The sequence below is a fragment of the Dicentrarchus labrax genome, unplaced genomic scaffold (assembly GCF_905237075.1).
Source record: "Dicentrarchus labrax unplaced genomic scaffold, dlabrax2021, whole genome shotgun sequence".
Classification (NCBI taxonomy): Eukaryota; Metazoa; Chordata; class Actinopteri; family Moronidae; genus Dicentrarchus; species Dicentrarchus labrax.
The window spans coordinates 25,140,724-25,162,487 of NW_026136713.1; the positions used below are offsets into that span (position 1 = coordinate 25,140,724).

General features: G+C 41.5%; 1 protein-coding gene and 1 long non-coding RNA gene across 9 annotated transcripts in view; one reads left to right on the forward strand and one right to left on the reverse strand.

Annotated features, from left to right (window-relative positions):
* Positions 1 to 21,764, reverse strand: part of LOC127374718 (uncharacterized) — an 89,023-nt gene that overhangs the window by 57,810 nt on the left and 9,449 nt on the right. The gene's annotated exons all lie outside the window — the stretch shown is intronic.
* Positions 2,146 to 21,764, forward strand: part of dgki (diacylglycerol kinase, iota) — a 70,920-nt gene continuing 51,301 nt past the window's right edge. For all 7 annotated transcript variants that reach the window (XM_051419837.1, XM_051419840.1, XM_051419841.1 and 4 more), the window contains exon 1: positions 2,146 to 2,601. In XM_051419837.1, the coding sequence (XP_051275797.1) occupies positions 2,375 to 2,601 (227 nt within the window). In that variant the 5' untranslated portion in view covers positions 2,146 to 2,374. The remainder of the gene's footprint in view (positions 2,602 to 21,764) is intronic.

Sequence of the window (21,764 nt, forward strand, 5' to 3'; positions counted from 1 at the left end):
ATGGATGGATGATGGATGATAGATGATGGATGATGGATGATGGATGGATGATGGATGGATGATGGATGGATGATGGATGATGGATGGATGATAGATGATGGATGATGGGTGGATGATGGATGGATGATGGATGATGGATGGATGATGGATGATGGATGATGGATGGATGATGGATAGATGATGGATGGATGATGGATGGATGATGGATGGATGATGGATGATGGATGGATGATAGATGATGGATGGATGATGGATGATGGATAGATGATGGATGGATGATGGATGGATGATGGATGATGGATGATGGATGGATGATGGATAGATGATGGATGATGGATAGATGATGGATGGATGATGGATGGATGATGGATGATGGGTGGATGATGGATGGATGATGGATGATGGATGATGGATGGATGATGGATAGATGATGGATGGATGATGGATGATGGATGGATGATAGATGATGGATGGATGATGGATGATGGATGGATGATGGATGATGGATGGATGATGGATGGATGATGGATGATAGATGATGGATGATGGATGGATGATGGATGGATGATGGATGATGGATGATGGATGGATGATGGATGGATGATGGATGATGGATGATGGATGGATGATGGATGATGGATGATGGATGATGGATGATGGATGGATGATGGATGGATGATGGATGATGGATGGATGATGGATGGATGATGGATGATGGATGATGGATGGATGATGGATGATGGATGATGGATGGATGATGGATGATGGATGGATGATGGATGATGGATGAATGATGGATGATGGATGATGGATGGATGATGGATGATGGATGATAGATGGATGATAGATGATGGATGATAGATGATGGATGATGGAGTCAGTTGTAGTCCACACTCACTCACTCACACACACACACACACACACACACACACACACACACACACACACTGTTGACTCCGCCCTCTCTCCGCTCGCGCTAGTCAGAAACAATCAAATACCCGACTTCCGGTAATTTATTTGAAAATAAAAGCCTTTTAAAGTAAGATTTATTAATTAATACACACACACATCTCTCTCTCTCTCTCTCTCTCTCTCTCTCTCTCTATATATATATATATATATATATATAAATATATATGATGGATGGATGATGGATGGATTATGGATGTATAATGGATGTATAATAATATATATAAATATATATATATATATTTATATATATATATATATAAATATATATATATATATCTATATATATATATCTATATATATAGATATCTATATATACATTTATATATATGTATATATAAATGTCTATATCTCTCTATATATATGTATATAGATATATAGAGAGATATAGACATTTATATATAGATATGTACATGTAGATACATAAATCCTGTAATTATTGTTGCTCGTACAGCACACAATAATATTAATTACAACAATATAAACCCATCTAATATACAATAAACTATATAATCATTACATTTATACTTTTCTCACAACCTTTTTCCTTTCATAAATAAATAACGAGAAAGCAACAGTAACAACTAAACTAGAAATGATGAATGATAATAATATTGATGATAACATGTGAATAATGAAATAAATAAAAAATACTAATTTAAACTAAAGCTGTAAACTATTTGCTGTTTATTTTTTCTCATTGTTGAAGTTTTTATTTCTTTTATAAAACATAAAAGAATACAATCATTCAAACACATCTTCACATAAGATAAGACTTTATTGATCCCACTCTGCAGAGATTCAGATACAACACAACAGAAATACACATCAAATAAAAAATAGAATAGAAAAATACAAGATATAATGAAAATAGAAATAAGTAGAATAGAAGTTGTATGTAAAGCTTTTTATATACAGATGTGATCGATAGGGAACATAGCAGATTATTTTCTACTGTCTACAAATGTTTTTGTTTGTTTATATAACTGTACATAGTGTTTATTGTTGTTATTATTGTTGTTTATTTACACTCTATCTGTGTTTGTACACTGAGAGCAACATAAAAACACACCCAATAAAAGATTCTGTTATTTTTGAACTTTTATTTTGGAAGGCTAACGCTCTCCACTTCCCTGATGACGTCGCCTAGCTTGACGTAGCTGCCTCCCAGTTGGTCAGTGAGGGCTCGCGACTGCAGTTCGGTCTGACGTCCGGGCGGCTGCGCGTGCTGCCGAACCTGGCTGCGGTATATAAAAGCGGCCGGAGATTCCAACGGTCGACCCGCTGAGAACCGTTCAATCCTCCCGCCACCGGCACCGTCCCGTCCCCCGCTCCCTCCCTCACACACACGGTCCAGGCAGGGGAGACAGGAGGCGCGGGGGTCCAGTGCGAGGACCCGACCAGCATGGACCCCCAAGCGAAGGACAGAACCAACCCGGCGACGACGGGGGGCTTCAGCGGGCGTCTGGCCTCTCTGGGAGCCGACGGAGGCGACTCGGAGTCCGGCGCCGGCTCGGAGGAGGCTGCGGTGGGCTGCTGCAGCGACACATTCAGCAGCCTGCCCGACATGGAGAAGGAGACTCTGGAGGAGAAATTAAGAGGACTGGCGTTCAGAAAGCAGACCTCGTATCGGTGAGTGTGTGTGAGTGTGTGTGTGTGTGTGTGTGTGTGGGGACTGGGAGGATGCTGGGACAGGATACTGGTCTGAGGAGGATGTGCTGGTCTGTGTTTGTACCTATTCTTCATGTTTATCTCACATATTGTGAGCTAATGCTGCTGGAAGAAGCTACATAAAGCTTATAAACACACACACAGAGAGAGAGAGAGAGAGAGAGAGAGAGAGGGGGATTACAGTAGAGGGTGTAATGCTCATTTTAAAGCTGAATTATATTTATATGAATATTAAATGTATATAAACATATTCTGGTTCAGGCTATCGTGCTGTTACCACCCTCATCATGGCATTGTTACACACAGAGCAGCTTTATAGCTCATGTCAGTGCTGGATCAAAGCATTTGCATACAGCAATGTGTGTGTGTGTGTGTGTGTGTGTGTGTGTGTGTGTGTGTGTTTCCCTTAGGGCTGCACAATATGGTAAAGTCATATAAATTGTACATATATATGATTCAGGAGTTGTGTGAATGTTAATTTCCAGTGTAAAAACAACGTACCAGAAGCCCATTTATGTGCCATCTGTTGTGTTCTTACATCAGTTGATGGAGCTTCAGTGCTTCATCGTAACGCCGCTGTTACTCGTCTTCATCAAACAAACTGCGGCTTCTTGTGATTTGGATAATATTTAAATTAATTGTGCAGGCCTGATTTCCCTGTGGTGCTGTAGCTCTGTTGTGTCGGAGCATGTGAAGGGGGTTAGTGTTGTGTGTGTGTGTGTGTGTGTGTGTGTGTGTGTCGGGGGGGTAGAGAAACAGTATTGATTTATGGGCTGTGTGTGTGTGTGTGTGTGTGTGTGTGTGCCAGCAGCAGCCTGACACCCCGGTGCGACTGGCAGCTGCTGTTGATAGTGAACGCTGGCCCGAGACCAAACACTCACAATCACACAGCAGTTTTGGTTGTCAAATGTTGAGGATGTGAGACATCTATCAGTCATTCTGTCTGTCCTCGCTCTGTCTGTCTGTCTGTCTGTGTGTGGCAGCCTTGTCGTTTGGAGGTCAAATCAATCATTTAAACTGAGTCTGATTGACTTGTTTGTGTCTGATTTGAGGCAAAGCAACAGTTTGTCTCCAGAATCGCCCGAATCCAACCGACAACAACGGGACGTTTGTTCATTTTTGACTAATTTTAACAGAAACGTGGTGATAAGGTCACAGTTTCTGTTTGTATTTCACACTTTGGTTTCCACTCTCTGACGTCCGATGACTAAAATCCTTCATCCGGTTCAAATCTAGAGTTAAAAAGCACCAAGATCTAAACAGTGGATGTAACAATGTGGCTTCACACTGGATCAACAGTCAATGTGTGACAGCTTCTGGCAGACAACCACAACGCTGACGCAGGCACAAAGGGGATATGACGCCATCGACAGGCGACCGGTGAAACGCAGCGTTACCTGAATAAAATGACAGATTTCTCTGAGTTTGAACATTGTTGGAAACATTTGGGATAATGGAAGAACTCAACTACATATAGAACATAGAGCCAGAGCTTATACACTGTTTAATGAGAATATTATTACAGATTGGAGCTTTAATTTGAAAAAAAAACTTTAAAAAACTGAAATATATTCTCTAATTTACAATTTAAGGCTATATTCAATAAATAAATTGAATTAAATGTGAAATACGGTTCATATTTTGTTAAAATGGAGTCTTTTATTTCAGCAACCCAATCAGATTATACATGCATCATGTAAACACATTAAATCAGAATAAAGTGGCCATTTGGGAAGGAAATCCCTGTCATTTGTTAAAGGGATGGTACAGTATAATCCTATTAGGATCCATTTGACCGATCATTATTTGTCCTGTTGATTATTTTCCATCGGTTTTGAAGACTCGCAGTCTACACCCACTTGAGTTCCACTGTGAGGCGAAAGCATCAGGGAGGACTCGCCACTCTTTCTATTTTATTGTGTCATCATTTACTCTCTCTCTCTTCCTCTGGGTGTTTTCCTCCTCAGGGGGGAAGCATTTCTGGTTAAGTGAGGTTTCCAGGAGATTGTTCATCACTGGGAGTGCCGCAGCTGGGTCGCCCTCACCAGCTTTATAACTGCAGCAGGAGTTTGTTCTGATAGATCTGTTGCCTCGGTCGGGGGGAAAAAAGTGGATTTGTTAGATTGTGCACGTCAAAAAACCTGATTTGATTTATTTAACTGTGAGTACAGGGTGTGTTTGGGGTGTGCTGGTCAATCCTCAGCTGCAGATGCACTCAAATCTTCCAGTTTATTGCAGCCAACACTCGCGTATTCAAATCCAGTCAAATATGAATGTTTGCAAAGATGGTCACAGTCTGCACGATCTCACTGTGAGAGAGTCAGGAGTTAATATAAGAGCCAGAATAGTTCTTGTTTCTGTAAATGCATCGTAACCCTTTAACTCTGGTGTGTCTACATTGGTATTTTAATATGATCCATATCACTATAATCTGTACAAGGTGAGCTGAAAGGTTATATAAGTTAATAAAACATAATAATGGAAAAAAATATTCAAAATAAATTTAAAAAATACAGAAAATTGGTTTTATCATCAAATCTTATTAAATAAAAAAGGGACATAATGAAGATTTCTTGCGCGTCAGATTACGAGATCGATACCACTCTCATATCTGTACGATAAATGCTAGCATAGCTTAGCATAGAGACTGGAAACACAGGGAGAAAAGCTAACCTTGCTCTCAGCTAACCAAGACTGTTTGATTCATCAGTACAAAATCTGACAAAGTTGTAGTTGTGGGGATAAAGGTTTGTCATTGGCTTTAAAGGCAGTGTTTCCTTGCCCTTGTCTCCAAGGTCTTGCTCATGGTGGTACTGTTGGGTCTCTGTAAATAATGTTTTAAAGACTTCGGTCTAGACCTGCTCTATTTGAAAAGTGTCCTGAGATAACTTCTGTTATGAATTCTATACAAATAAAATTGAATTGATGCTGATATTTAAAGAGCAGGACAACCAACGGCTGATATCAAAACAAAGTATAATTCCATTATTTAATGGACATATTGCTCTAATATTCATGTTATCTTAGCCAGTAAAATGTTGTTTTAGATTACATTTTTATTAAGTAATCAAATATAAAAATCACATTGGGTTATGCTGTAGATTTCACAACGTGACATTATTATACCATATATATAAATATATATAATATTAAATAATAACCAGTAACAGGTAGTTATTAGATTAGTTATTTTTGGTCATTCAGGAGAAAAGTGTAGAAACCACGATGGTGACTGAGGAACCGATGTTTGACACTTACAGTAACTTCTGCAGACACTTTAATGTTGATCAGCCGTCCTTGATCACTTCATAACTAATCAATACATCTATTAGTCCTGGAGTCTCTGCTGGTTGCCTGGCAACTGCACGCTGAGGCTCAATTTGACATTTTCCCAAAATATCAATCTCACTCACTCGAGGCTTAATATTGCTGCTCTTCATATTAATCTCTTTCTATGGATATTGATTGGAAGATGAGTCGGGGTGATAGCAAGCTCTCTGGGGGGAAATATGGTGACCGGACAAGATTGGAGGAATATTTTCCACCCGTATCGCCCTCCACTCTGTTGGCTTTTCCACTGGTTTCAGTCCGCTGCTCGTTTATTTACTGTAAACGGCTTCGCTGGAATCCCCAGTTGGATTAATTTCATTTGGAAAGAGAACATTTGGCTCCTGTAAGTGCAGCCATTGTTTGTTATTATCCACAACAATGTATTCTGCTGAAAGAACGTTTTACTATTAATGAGGAAGTGGTTTGTACACAGTGTCAGAGAGTAGATTCTGGATTTAACTGTACTTTTAATCCTCTACAGTATGTTAATTGTACGTTAGCACTGGAGGAATTTTAATTACAGCAGATAAATCTGTCTGTGTCTTTCTCTAGCTCCTCTGGCTGTACATCATAATCATAGAGACACTCATTAGTGTCAGTTACACGCCATGTCTTGGTGTTGTTTTGACCTTTGACCCAATTGGACAAAGCTATGGATAAATCCATGAATTTTCCCTCTTTGTGGACTTGTGTGGAGGAAATGGCATTAATCCGGTCTGGAGAGAAGGTTTGTAGGAAGGTAGTTTACATAGCTTTGAAGTGGCCAGTGCCAAGAAATGAATTACCATATGTGGCAATATGAAAGAGCTGAGAAATGATGGCGTTGGACATCAAAGACAGCGTGTGTGTGTGTGTGTGTGTGTGTGTGGTTGTGGTATTATGTGTAAGGCATGTGTAACGTATCTGCCAGACATTGGTCGTCACACTTTGTGTGTCTGTTCCAAGAAAATACCATCCCTCCTATTATCTATTCTTAGCTGGCCTCACTGTCGGCCTGCATGACAGTCCTCAGTCAGAGAGACAGTTGCTTTGTGTGTGTGTGTGTGTGTGTGTGTGTGTGTGTGTGTGTGTATCACGCCAACCAGTTAGTCAGCACGCCAGTTAGTCTGTAAGACATTACTTCAATTAGCCAGTCAGTCAACCAGCTGGTCACTCAATCTGTGAGCTGTTTGTCCGGCACTTCCTGTCTGTCTGTGACTGGGAATCTTTCATAACGCCTTACTTTGATACCACTTCCTCAATAACACCTAATTTTATGAAATTAATGTAAAAGAAAAGAGATAATACATTAAAGCTACAGGCAGCGATCAACAGGCTCTGATCGATTCACTGGGAGGAGTTTATAAAGAGGTTAATCTTACCATGTATGTACAATGACCTTAGAACGCCTAAAAACAACATTTACCCAAAGTAAATGAAAAGCTGTTCTTCAACCATTCACAGCTGTTCATTGGCATTTACCTATGTGCTCATGTAGTGAGTGGATATAATGAACCTTTGGCAATGACACAGGACGAGTGGTGAGTTGGCTCAATTTTATGATTCGCTAGTTTGAGGCGCCGATTGTGGCTGCTGTTGTGGTTGTATCCCAAACGCGTTTTGATCAATAAATAGACGAGATTCTAAGCTTTCATCCGGGCCGTTGACATAAGAAAAGGTTAATATACATGTGTGCGAATTGACAGAAATGGCTGCAAAATCCAAAACCAAAGGGTGTCCAAGAGGCTTTCTTGTACATCTGGAGATGTTTGGGCGGCTGTGGCTCAGAGGCAGAGCAGGTCGTTCCTCAATCGGAAGGTTGTGGGTTCGATCCCTGGTGCCACATGTCGAAGTATCCTTGAGCAAGATACTGAACCCCGAATTGCTCCCGATGCCATGCATCGGTGTGTGAGTGTGTATGAATGTTAGTTTCTGTTCGATGGACTTTGCCATCACTGAGTGAATGTGTGTGAAAGGGTGAATGTGGCACGTAGTGTAAAAGCGCTTTGAGTGGTCGGAAGACTAGAAAGGTGCTATACAAGTACAGGTCCATTTACCATTTACCATTTGTGGTGCTGGGAAAATTCACTCTGTCATATTTTAAAATATCTAATTCTGACTGTAAAGACAAACTTTGGTTATAGTTTGGATGTGAGCGAGATTACATCCTGTACCTGGGCCCTCCAGGAGCCCTGCACCCCCCCGACCCTGACTGTTGGTTAAAAAATGCCAACATGACCAGTTTGCCTAAGAGGGCGAGCCAGAAAGAAACAAGCGCTTTGTTTCGTCACCCGGCTTATCGTGGCGAGATTTCAGCACAGCCTTTATGGGAAACGGTGCAGAAACAAACCGCCACAGGACAGGATGTTGTAACGTTATCCCTCCACTATTTACAGCCCGCTTCACAAACAACACATCACAATAAGTGCTTGTCAAACCACAGTGCAATATACTGTTCATGTCTGCTCAGGCTGCGAGACAATATACAGCGGGGGGGGGGACAACAAGAAGAGAGGGAAAACATAAAAAGATATAGATGTATCTCATGTTGCTACCGCTGTGCACCACCTGCAGGGGTAAACAGCGATCAAAGGCCTTTCATCATTTGATGCTGCCACAATCTAAAACTCTCTTTTCAGCCTTCAATTAGGACAAAACACAGAGAGAGCGAGGGAATAAAAGATGGAGAGAGGGAGAGAGAGAGAGGGAGAGAGAGACAGAGCGACAGAGCGAGAGAGGGGGGGAGAGAGAGAGAGAGAGAGAGAGAGAGAGAGAGGGAGTGAGAGAGGGGGGAGAGAGAGAGGGAGAGGGAGGGAGAGAGAGGAAGAGAGAGAGCGAGGGAATAAAAGATGGAGAGAGGGAGAGAGAGAGAGGGAGAGAGAGAGAGAGAGCGAGGAGAGGGGGGGAGAGAGAGAGAGAGAGGGAGCGAGAGAGAGGGAGGGGGAATGTTTGAGAAGAAGTCAAAAGGTGTGTGATGACTGGAGATATAGTATTAAAGAGGAAGAGTAAATGATGATGGCGATGGTGACAGACCCTAACACCCGATGGAGAACTGATACACGAGGTTGAGCAATAAAAGTTAACTCTAAAAATAAAACTGTGTGACTTCAAAGACTGTCCCCCGGCGCTCTCTGATATATTTTTAACAATTACAGCCACTTCTCAAGAGTTCCTCCTGTTTGTCCAACACTAAAATAATATTTCTGCTTTTCTAAATGAAGCTTTGCACTGTTACGGTAGAGAGGCACGTTTGGGACTCGTAGTAAAGCCTGGATCAGATTTCATAGACGTACTTACTGCGGGGCTCTTAAAGGCACTCATGAATTTTTAACCCGGTGATCCAAGTCCTCAGTTTCTTTTTATATAAACAATACACACGGGTCAGCAGCCCAACGGAAAGACATGTTTCAGATTTAGAAAGCTCTGTAATGCAGCGCTGCTTACAGTAATTGTGTAACACAGCAATACGTCACAGTGCAGTACAATAGCATCGGCTCTCCCCGGGGAAATTACGCCTCAAAGGTCAAAGGAGAAAAAGAATAATCATTATACAAAAGAGGGGAAATCGTTCAGCATATTTACCACTTAAGCACAAGTTAAATGACTTATGGACAGCAACCATCACTGGAGCTTTCAGTCTCTCCGCACAAAGCAAAGATGTGTTTGCTATGAATCAGACTTTGACAGAAACGTAGAGACTCTTATAAAGGACGAGGGCGGAGTCTGCAATACTCCCTTCACCAACTTGGCTCTTCCATTTTTAACCACACGGGTGGTGCGGTCCGCCACTTTCACTGTGAGCCCCGCCCCTGTGCTTAGATCAGCTATGTGCTTAAGATTAAAGTGACACAGATACAGTCACATTTTATTATAGTTAAACGCTACCAGTTAACTAGTTAGCTAGTCTACATGAATGTTTTGTTAGCTAAAAAGTAGCCTGACAAGAAGCGAAGAAGAGGTAGGAATAAATACTGTAAGTGAACTTCATTTCATTTTAATCTTAGTTTGTTTTTGTTTTTTGTTTTACATGTTTGAAATAAATATAAACAAACTTAAAAGCTAAAAACGTTTTGATAACTTTTATCAAGATGTAAATGACTAACCACTAACTTCATGTATTCAGATTAACTAGTTTACTAACTAGTTAACTAGTTACCTCGTGTTTTGCTAATGCTGAATCTGTGTGACTTTAGCGCCACCAGCAGGTCAGAGTTTGTATTTCTCCACTGAAATATCCCAACATGTTATAGATTGGCAGCTCTGAGTGAAACGTCTCAACTAGAATTGAACGTATGTGAAATGTTCCCCTCAGGATGAACTGTAGTAACTCTGTTTGATGATCCCCTGATGTTTCATCTTATTGTGCTTCTTTCATGTAGTCTGTGATTGATTCAATAATTAAATCCTTCTGCAACAACTCCAAGATATGTTAGTAACTAGCACAAAAGGACTCTTCACCCTTTGTTCTTTTAGTGTTTGAACCTCCTGCCCTCGCCTGTCTCCGTCTCCCGTCAGAGCTAAAGTGGATTTAACCAATGAAATAAATAAGGGATGAGAGCTTTCACCTGAACACACCTGTGCACTCAGTGGTATACAGTAGAAAGAGCTGCTCCCTTATGTTTTATACAGCCGGTGTGCGAGTCGGGTTCGTAGCTCAGTTTGTGTTAAATTCAGTGGAAAGCTTGGCTCACAGTCCGGGCAGCTTAAAGACACTCATGAATTCTTAAGCAGACGATCAGAGCACCAATTGTTGATGAAATACAAGGCTTACTGACACAATTCTCTCTCTCATCCCCAGAACAGATGAACAGATATACATGAATATTTATCAGGCTGTTTTCCTGTTAGGAGGAAGAGGAGGAGGAGGAGGAGGAGGAGGAGTGAGCTGTATGGATGTATGGATGTATGGATCATTTTAAAGACGGGTCAGCTGCTGCTTTATAAAGCTGCTGTTTTTCATCTCTGGTCCAACTTCTTGGACTAATATTATATTTTAGTGGAGAATTTTAGTTTCCCATGATGCAATGTTACACACTGGACCTTTAACAGAAGAAAGAGCTGATAGAAAAATGAGAAGAAAACACTGAATTAGTCAAATAAGAAGCCTATTAAGTCTGTTTGATGGTTATGTATTGATGATAATATGAAATATGTCCTTTAGTCAGTTTACTCTCTGATAGAAAAGGGCTCCTTTAAGGAACAATGTGATACAACTCTGTATAATTCACATTTAAGTGAGAACTGAGTACTTTCCCCCATGAATTTCCCTCAACTGCTCTCAGTAACCAGCCATTATGAGACCTTTTATAGAGCGTACTGACACTTGTGGGGTGTAATTCGGTTAGTTTCATGTTTTTCACCCTTAAAAAAAAGTGCACGAATTCTCAGCCTATAAAACATTTTCAACCTGACCCAGTGTCAGTGTACATTATCTAAAACATATGGACATTCATCATTAATATATGTTGTGCCTTTTAATGCCTTTAAAGGTATTTGTACAGGTGATGGATGTCGTGCCCGACCTCTCTGGGTGAGGGGGGGGGTTGGTGCAGGACGGACGTTGCGACGCCGAAGGGAGTCGGTGTATCGTTTCCTGCCTCCGTCAAACGCACTGAATAATGTGCGTGTGTATGTTAGTTAGAGCATAAGCATGTGTTAATCATGATGATGTGGTGTGTTTCAACTCTGACTCACAGACACTCTCTCTCTCTCTCTCACTCTCTCTCTCTCTCTCTCTGTGCACACATATATAGACATACAGAGGTGTTAGTACGACGTGGCTCGAGTTGGCTGGTAGATGTATATCTATCTTTTTCTGCTAAGAAGAAGAAGAATGATCATGTCTGTTTTAGGAACAATTTCTCAGTTCCCTCTCCCTCTCTCTCTCCCTCTCTCTCTCTCTCTCTCTCTCTCTCCCTCTCTCTCTCTCTCTCTCGCTCTCCTTTCCTGGCCTTTTCAGGAGTGTTTGGGAGTGTGTGTTGGGTTTTATTTTGCCCATAATGCAGTCTGCTGAGGCATTATGGGGGATTGGCTGACAGGAACAGCTCCTTATTAGTCGTCTGGCTGGCTCTAAGAGACTTTTCCTGCTTGGAAATGGAGCTAAAAAAAAAAAAAGAGAGCGAAAGGTGAAAAAAGAGAGAAAAGAGAAGTGGATCTTCCTGGCGTAATAGAGAAGAAGAGGAACCTTGTTGATGAGAAACCTTGACACATTGAAGATTAGTCAATTACTTCCTTCTCCCTCAGACACACTCAGACATGTTAGAAGTCTTCTGACTGACCAGTTTCTAAATGAACTCACACACTTAAAGACCTTTCTGTTGCTGTGGCTCCACTACAGCTTCAGAAACAGACCTGTTACTGCAGTATAATGAGCAAACAGGCAACAGCATGGGAACTGAATTAACAGAGCCTGTTGTGATTCAGTGTGGAAGACACGACTCTGCCACTTTATATACTGTAGGTGTGTGTTTACATTCCTCAGATGTAAAGGAAGGAGGCACGGGGCAGAGATGAGTTGTAAATTCTCAGCCAGTGCGTTCCTCATACAAAAATAACAGTCGGCACACTCATGAGTCCCAGTTAAAACAGACACAAAGCAAAATACACAGAGTAAAATACTTAAAATGCTTTTAATGTTTTAATTGTCGAGGACTGGATTCTGTACTCGTGAGTCAACGGTTGCCGTTCTTCTTTTAATCTGTAAATATTTGTTTGAAGTTGTTTCTCTTTCACTAAGTTTTGATAAAAATGAAAAAGAGAACTTTTTTGTCATTTAAATATAGATAAGTCAAAGTCAGCAGCTTCTGACAGACAACCACAACTACATATAGAGCATAGAGATAGAGTTTAGCTTGAAAGGCCACGACAGCGTCACAGAGCTGCACCTGCTGGTTTTTATGTGTATGATTGACATTAATGGACATTGATCTGCGACTGTGTTAAACACGACTTAAGAAAATGTGCTGTTTTGAAAGGTTTTACTGATTTAATTTTTGTCCTTTAGCTGCTCTGAAACAGGGTGTTAACATTATTCATAATTAAAAACAAGCAAAGCTGGACAGGATGCAGACATTCACACAGCGACAGTGTGTAAACGAGCTGGACGGACAGCTGGCTGAATGATTGATTGAATGGCCTAATTGACTGGCTGAGTGAAAGGACTGGATTACTAGCTGTTAGTGAGATTGTCTCTGAGCTGGAGGTTCTGGGTTTGATCCCTCGTGAAGCCAAACCTGCTAATGCATCTTTTATCGTGCCACTGAACCCCTGCTTTATCTGTACAAACTGTCACCTGAAAGACTGGGTGGTAGCTGGATGGCTGCTCGTCTGTCTCTTTCTGGTTGCTGGCTGTGTGGACAGTTGCCTTCCTGGATGGCTGGTTGTGTCGACAATGGGCAAGCTACAGTAATTATCTCTTTTTATAGTTGGAGGAAGGTTTTTGCAGGCCTTGTGGCTATCTAATGGGAGAGGGAGGATCACAAGTACACTTGAAGCTGGAGTGTGGCACTTTTACATATAAATGAACATCCATTACATTCAGGCTGAATGAATCCACACAAAGGTAATTAAGCCACCAGGTAACTCTCTCTGTATTTTACAGTATGCAGAGTTTTTAAATCTGGAGTCTGTGGAGATGTTCCCGTGCTGGAGCACCTTTTTAAACCAAAATGAGTGCATTTAAGTTACCCACCAGTAAAGTGTAAATCTAGGCTAGAAAAGAACACGGAAAGAGAAACTACTACTCTGATTATGCCCTTAAACACAACACAGAAGGTGGGACTGTACAGAGACCAGCAGTCGTGTTTTCCTGGTTTGCATTAGTACTTTAACAGCAGCGCCTCCTCTCTCCCTTCCAACGGGCCCATCTGTCTCGTTCGAGCCGATAATGAACCTGTGGAGTTGACTGCTGAGGTGTCACTGACTCCATCACTGCGACTCTAACTGTCTTTCTCTCCGTGTCGCCCTCATTTCACTTTCTGCCGGGTTTAAAGGCACGATGATGTTCGTGTGCAGAATATACAGCGAAAAGAGAATAAAACAATCTGTTAATGGCAATTACAGCAAAACATGACGGCATATAAATACTATCCAAGTGATTAAAATACCTCATGTGCCCCACATTACACAAACACATAAGGTTGATATGATAAATATCTTGCACTTGTCAAGTAAAAACTTCAGTTCCAGCTTGTAATTTGTGAGGAATTGTTGTTTTTCTCAGTCTTAAATGATTAAAAATGGAATATATTTGGAGTTTGGACTGAAAATATTCAGCTTTAGGTTAATTGATAATGAAAATATCTGTTAGTTGCAGCCCAAATCCTGCATGTTTTAAAAAAATATAACTATATAAATGTGTGACTCTTACAGACTACAGGAATATAAATAATGGAGGAGTGGAAACAGGTCGTATGGTCGGATTGAGACCTGCCTTTATTTGTCAAAACGTGTAGCCACACCAGGCTAGTGAAGCTTTTATTAGAAGTTTTAAAGTATTTTCATTAATTGTGCAGCCCTAAGAATTTATTTTTTAACACACACGTATCGGATCAGTCCTGGATAACAAAGTTCAGATAACAGGAAGTGTCAAACATCTCTGGTAGCAGCAGGGAAAGACACATTTCTTTAAATCTGAATTACGTACGACGATCAACCTCCTCCAGTCCTTCAGCTGGTTTTTACTCTTCCTGCCACACGGATTATTGTCTGTCATAATCATCTTTTAAATGCATTTCAAAGGTTTTGGTGGATGAGAGAGATCTGTGGCTCTGATGCCAAATGGTTGCGCTGACTAATTTGGTGAAGCTCGCAGCCAGCTGCTCCACATCCAGAGAGGAGAGGTTTCTCTGTGCGTGGTCCACATACGACCATCATGTTCTCTACTTACTGTACGCTTACATCGCTCTCTGATTCTCCTCCAGTCGCTGTACATCTGCATCACTCCCTATTTATAGATTCCTGTTAATATGCACACACACACCATTGTAAACATGTATGTGCTGCACAGATTAATCCCGGCCTTTTGGAAGTGTGTGTGTGTGTGTGTGTGTGTGTGTGTGTGTGTGTCTGTGTGTGTGCGTGCGTGCGTGTGTGTAGGTAGGATTACCAAGCACTGATCATCTCTGAGCGCTCAGATAGATGAGCTCACACACACACACACACACACACACACACACACACACATTATAATACGACTAAATAATAAGTTTTTCTCTCTGCAGTTAAGAGTTTCATTTGTTGTTTTTCATTTTGGCCCTCAAACACACACACACACACACACACACACACACACACACACACACAGTAGCTCGCCCACCCACCAACACACACCGACACACACACAGAAAGAGAGAGCGAGATAAAGATGCTGTCTCACTAATTATAGCGTGTCTCTGCAGCTGAGGTCTGCTGGGTCGTGTGTGTGTGTGTGTGTGTGTGCACTAATTGCTCTGGTCAGATGAGAGTCATTAGTAAATAATTAATTTATTAGGCAGCTGTAGCCTGATGTTAGACTGTAAACCTACCTTCACTTTCACTCTAAGATTTTAGATTATTTCTATGATTACTGTAATTAGTAATTATTTTCTCCTCTTTCTCTCTCTTTGATCTCTTCTGTCTTCTTCTTCTCCTCGTCTTTTATCTGTTTATCTGCGTCTATTCTGAGCAGTAAAGGTCAGATACAGATGCACAGCGCGAATCCGATGCCTCCCCCACATTAACACACCACACACACACACACACACACACACACACACACATTGACAGACTGTGTAATTATGTAGGTGCCAGAGGAAGATGTGTGTGAGATGGAGAGCAACGGGTGAGGAGAGGGTGAGGAGAGGGTGGTATCACTCCCATGTTCTGGCTGTGGTTCATGACACTGTCTTAACTGATTGCAGAGTGTGTAAGTGTTATCATTACTGCAGCACATCTGTGTGTGTGTTTGCTGACACCAGATCAGTCAGAACAACATGATGGACGACCCGTGTAGAGACCGAACCCTACTTTACTGTACCGTCGTATATAGATTAGTGTGGGGGCAACAGATTTCGGTTTCGGATGAATAAATAAAGAGTTAAATGAATTTAAAATGTGCTGCTGATGAAGCTGCCTGTCTTTAGTCACCAGTTAAACTGGAAGTTATTTATTCCGTGTTTTGAACAACGAGACTAAACAAACTAAATGTTCAGAGTCATTAAATTAATATATATATATATATTCAAATAAATAAATTAATATCATAAATGTGTTACGACTGGTCGACTATTGGTTTTATTTAACAACTACTAGTCAACTAGGAAGATCTTTAGCCGGGGGCAGCACTAGCTAGCATTAAAAGAGAGACCACACACACACACACACACACACACACACACACACACACACACACACACACACACAATATATCAGTCAGAATAACAATAATAAACCAAATAATAAACATATAACTAATTCACACATCAGTCATAAGGTGGTATATGAGTCAAATATGGAGTAACGTGTGTGTGTGATGGTGCAGCTAACCAACCAGAGGAAGAGGGCAGAGGTTGATGCAGTAGGCTGACAGACACCCCCAGGTGGGCAGTCCTTTATGCCTCTGGGGCGTCCCCCAGGTGGGCAGTCCTTTATGCCTCTGGGGCGACCCCCAGGTGGGCAGGTAGGAGCAGGCGACCCTTCCGACTCTACAGGCGGTCTTTAAATTCTTCCCCAGGCTGCGTTCCTCCTGATCCCGTCTCCATTTGCATCTGTTTGTCCTTCCATTGACTCTGAGGCCTAAACTTTGCATCGATCTCAACACGCCTTCAGAAACAGTCCACAGGGTTCCCACGACTCCTGGAAAACCTGGAAATTGAGGAAACTTTATTGGAAATGGTCCATGTTGTCCTGGATTTTTTATATTTCAGCCCCTCAGGTGGATAAACTGTATGACCGAGTTTATTGGAGGTAAAGTGGAGCTGACCTATTCAGCATTGAGTCTGTCTCCATTCATACAGCCTGTTAATGATCAAATATCTGCACACTGATGTTAATTGTACGGGCAATGAACACTTTATCTTTCTAGAAGATTCATTTTCTGTAAAATAATATAAATTCTACTTGATTTGAACCATAATTTATGGGCTGAGTCAATTTGCCTGCAGCTGATACGACCATTTGTAAAACAGTGTCCTGTATTGTCAGAAATAACTCCTGGAAAATGTCCTGGAACAGGATTTGTTTAAGTTCCCACTCTTTTAAAGTGATAGAGAAACAATCCACAGTCCCAATAAAGTGCTTCAGAAATGCTTTGTGTGAATATGAAGAATGAATCAGGGATCCAGTCGTGGTGTTTTAAGAGGTGTGAACACTGAATAAAGTGTTATTTGAAATCAATATCTCTCTTTGTGTTTTACCTTTGCCTTGTTCCTTACGAGTTAGCGGTGCAGTATATCACCTGGAGGGTGTGTTTGTGTTGTTATTGACAGTTCATTTAGAGAGTGCATGTCTCCCCCGGGGCTCAAACTGGAACATGAGGATAATATTACAATGTATTTAACCACAATCTCCATCTAAATCACATCTTTTTTCCAATCACTTTCTCCATTTGCACCTTTGTTTTAGGAACTTTTGAATGTGATGAATACGGGAGCAGGTCTGGAGGTAGAATCTAGGTCGATCGGTACCAACCGAGGTCCTGCTCCAGATTTCTCCTCCGATTGTCTCGAAAGGTGAATCTGAGGCTAACTGGCCCAAAGCTCCCCGTAGTCTGAGCCCGGCTTTAGATCACTATCTCGATCCGTCTCTGTCTCTGTGTTGTTGTTGATACTGTAGTGAAAGCAAAGCAAAATATATGGTGAATTATTAATGAATATCCAGTGAAACCAATCGAAGTGATGTCTGGTCTTACTGAAGCACAGCTCATCAACCGTTGAAAAGTCACAGGGGACTAAAATGGTAGAAAATGCTCCAGAATAAGCCGGAAAAATGGAGGGATTGTTATTATTTTAACAGGCTCATATCTATATATTCCATATAAATGAACTGTTGTTAGTCCACATTCACTGGAGGGGCCATTCTCCATTCATTTCAATGGGTTTTTTATTTAAGTTCTAACTCTTAAATACCTATAAGTACCTCTCTCACACACACACAGTCAAGACTTCAGACCAATCAGAACAGAATGTGTTAGTATTAGATCATGAGAGATGTTTCAGATCAGTTTGCACCAGCAGTGACTCGCAGTGACTCCGACCACTCGCCTCTGGAAAGGAGATTTCAGTTCAAAGTATTTGTAGGTCGACTGTGGGGCATGAACATTGGTAAAGCTCTCGTAGGCGCTCGCTATCTTTGTCTTTTTTACAACTATACTTTGATTCTCTGCAGGCTTTTACTGGGAAATCTGCTAAAAGGTTCTTGGAACACTTTTGTTATTTTCATTTGTTCTCGTTAATAATTCATTTGTTTTATTGTCCCTTTTTTTATCCAAACCATCAGGATGTAGATCGCTCTTTGTATCTGTGTGTGTGTGTGTGTGTGTTTCAGCTTTATGTTGAGTTGACACTCCACCACTATAACTGTTAGTAGTCCGCTCACAGACAATAAGCAGTTCTCTCACTCTCACTCTCACTCTCTCTTTCCCACTAATAGAAACAGAGTGGGTTTTCTGAGTGGGAGTTTTGGAAAAGATACTCTGCTGACTCTGCTGGACAAAAAGAGAGAAATACTGGTAGAGAAGCACAAGTGTTTGACTCTAAAATATCAGCTAATATAGTACAAATAAAAACTCTTGTGTGTTTGCATTTCAGGGTTTTGTGTTAATTTGAATGTAATTAAAATAATCTGAGTTGAAATGAACCAGTAGGTAGGAGTGTAGGATCCATACAGCGTTATTAAGCTTTCTCTGGTTACGTTTAAGGCGATGATCTGCCTTAAAACTGAAAGAATCAGCAGTGACTTGAGACATAATGTGTTTATTAACATTTAAACATTTTAAGTTAACATTTAAAGGTCTGCAATGGCTGCAACGTTAATCCTTGGAGAGAAATGCACCTGTCAACCAGACTCCACAGACAAAAATGATTTTACCTTGCATATCAACATTGCTAACTTCATTCAAAGTGAACAGAAACAGAATAAGACTCATTAAAAGCGTCTCTGTTAGTGTTTCCAACAATCACCAACTCTGGTTTGGTGGAAATAAATCCTTAATTCACCGACGTAGATGATAAAAACAGCAGTTTCAGTCGGAGCAGACCGGCTATGGAAACAAACCACAGAGAGGCTGCGATACAACACAGGCAGAGGGAGAGAGACCAACAGCTAACAGTTGTTTGCTGCTATATTCATGTTTTATGTACTATATAAATGTCATTTCTAGGACACAGTGTTGCCTGGGGTGTTTGGACCCCCACTGTCTTGAGATATAACAACATGATGGTATTTATTAGTGCACCTCGTCTTTTACTGTCTTACAAACTACAGCAGCTTTGTTATGATTGTTATAAGAAGCATATTTAATGCAAACACAATGTATTTGTATTGTTGATTGTTCACTAATTTAGGAAACTGCCTTCCTCTCACTGAACTGCTGCTTTATTTAAATTGAATTCAACATTCGAATTTGCTCCAGGAGCGTGAGCGAGGAGGCAAAAAGGAAGAGCAAATAGTGGGTGGATGGAGGGATAAAGATGTGAGCAGGGGAGGTAGGTGAGGATGAGGTCGAGGAGGGGAAGGAGAGAGAGTGAAAGTGTGAAGGAGAGATCATGATGATGAGGATGAGGAGGAGGATGAGGAGAGAAGCCAAGGCCTCTGGGCAAAGCCAAGAACGCCTACAGATGCTCTCTCTCTCTCTCTCTCTCTCTCTCTCTCTCTCTTTCTCTCTCTCTCTCTCTCTCTCTCTCTCTCTCTCTCTCTCTCTCTCTCCTCACAGTTCTCCCTCTTCCTCTCTCTCTTCACGTGTCCTCTCGTGCTCTCTCATCTCTCTGTTTCACACTCTCTTTCTCCTCCCTTTCTCTCCTCGGCCTCCCCCAGAGGAGGAATAATGTAGGCCAGTGTAGAAGTGAAGTGAAGGGCAGGCAAACAGACCTTCACCTCCTCCAGTGAAGGACGCCGTCAGAATGTGTCGTCCTGCAGAAAGAGGAGAGCTTTGTGTTTTTTGTCCTGTCATGGTGGGGAAGCAGATTGGAAATGAACAGAACTGAGAGAAAGGCAGATACGTGCTCTGTGTACCGAGTCCTTCTGAGCAGGTCTGTTCATACGACGTTAATCAGGTAATCGAGTATTCATCCATTAATCGAGTAAATCGATAAAGCTTTATTAAAGCCATAGTAGCAGAATAGTGATAATAAATATACAATAAAGGAAATAAGACAGGGTTTTATTGTCCTTAAGGATTATTTAGGAGAGGCTTCTGTCCCCCCCCCCACTGTACTGATAGTGGATCTGATCTTCCTCCCACAGGCTGACCGCACCGTGTGCTACCAGCCGAGCCTTCCCCTTTAAGGAAGGTGGATTGTGGGTAACCAGTGGTGGTTTGTTGTAGGCAGTGAGTGTATAACGTTGCTGTAGTTCAGGTTGCAGTGTAATAGTTACTGACAGCTTTCTGTAACGTTAACGTTCACACGGTGTCCAGACTGTTTACCAATCAGGTTAAAAACAGTAAAATAGTCTAAATTGGAGGTAAAATGTTTCCGAGCTGGAAGCTGCACGCGCTCAGATGGTCAGAAACAATGACTTATAGCTGCTAGCTAACTAGCTTTTCATAGTGAAGCACTAACTAGTGTTATTGTGCTATGCTAGTTCTGCTAGTTCTGACTTTTGGATTTAGAGAAATTTGGAACCAGGTCCTTATAGAACCGGGTCTTAATCCTCACCCCTTCTCCTGATCCACTGTAACCCTTTCTGAACGCCCAGTCCTCCAAATCAAACGTGATACAGGGTGAAACTGACAGACTCTAACAGATGAATGCTCAAACCGCCCAGCTTTACCCGCCTATAGGCACAGCTAACGTCTAACATCAGTGTCAGCGTTAAACCTTAAACTGCCCTCAAGAAGCCGACAATGGGAGTCATCGGTCGGGTCGACACCGTACGCCGGCTGTAAACTTCACCGAGTCTCCACAGACGGACTGTTGACATGGTAAAATTGACATGCATGTTATTGAGAGAGAGACTGCTTATAAATAGAGGGAGGAAGGTCAGAGGGAAAGAGTCAGGCTTCCTGTATCCAGCCTCACCACCGGATACACACACACACACACACACACACACACACACACACACACACACACACACACACACACACATATAACTGTAGCATAAATGTTTGAGGTCTCCAGTTTTAAAGCTCCTCTGTTCTGCACTCTGCTGCTAATGACTCATTTCATAATACATTAACCCATTTAGTCAAATAGGCCAATCACAGTTTCCCAGAGTAAAATCTCTTCAGGTGACTTGTTCTGTCCCACCGACAGTCCAAAACTAGTATGTTTACTACTTTATTCCACTAACCCTCTGATCTACTTACTTATTCTAACATCTGCTCCTCTTCAATATGTCAGTCATACACACCTTTCTCTCTGTGTGTGTGTGTGTGTGTGTGTGTGTGTGTGTGTGTGTGTGTGTGTGTGTGTGTGTGTGTGTGTGTGTGTCTGTGTGAAGACAGTGATCTAATAAGAGTTGATAGTGTACCCGACTGCAGCTGCTCTCACACACCCACTCCCTGTCAGAGACACAGAGAGGAGAAAAGTAGACTATAATTACATATATTATACTTATTAAAGTAGAGAAACCCCCCCAGCTCAGTCAGAGAGCAACTCAGGAGCAGATTATGGAAA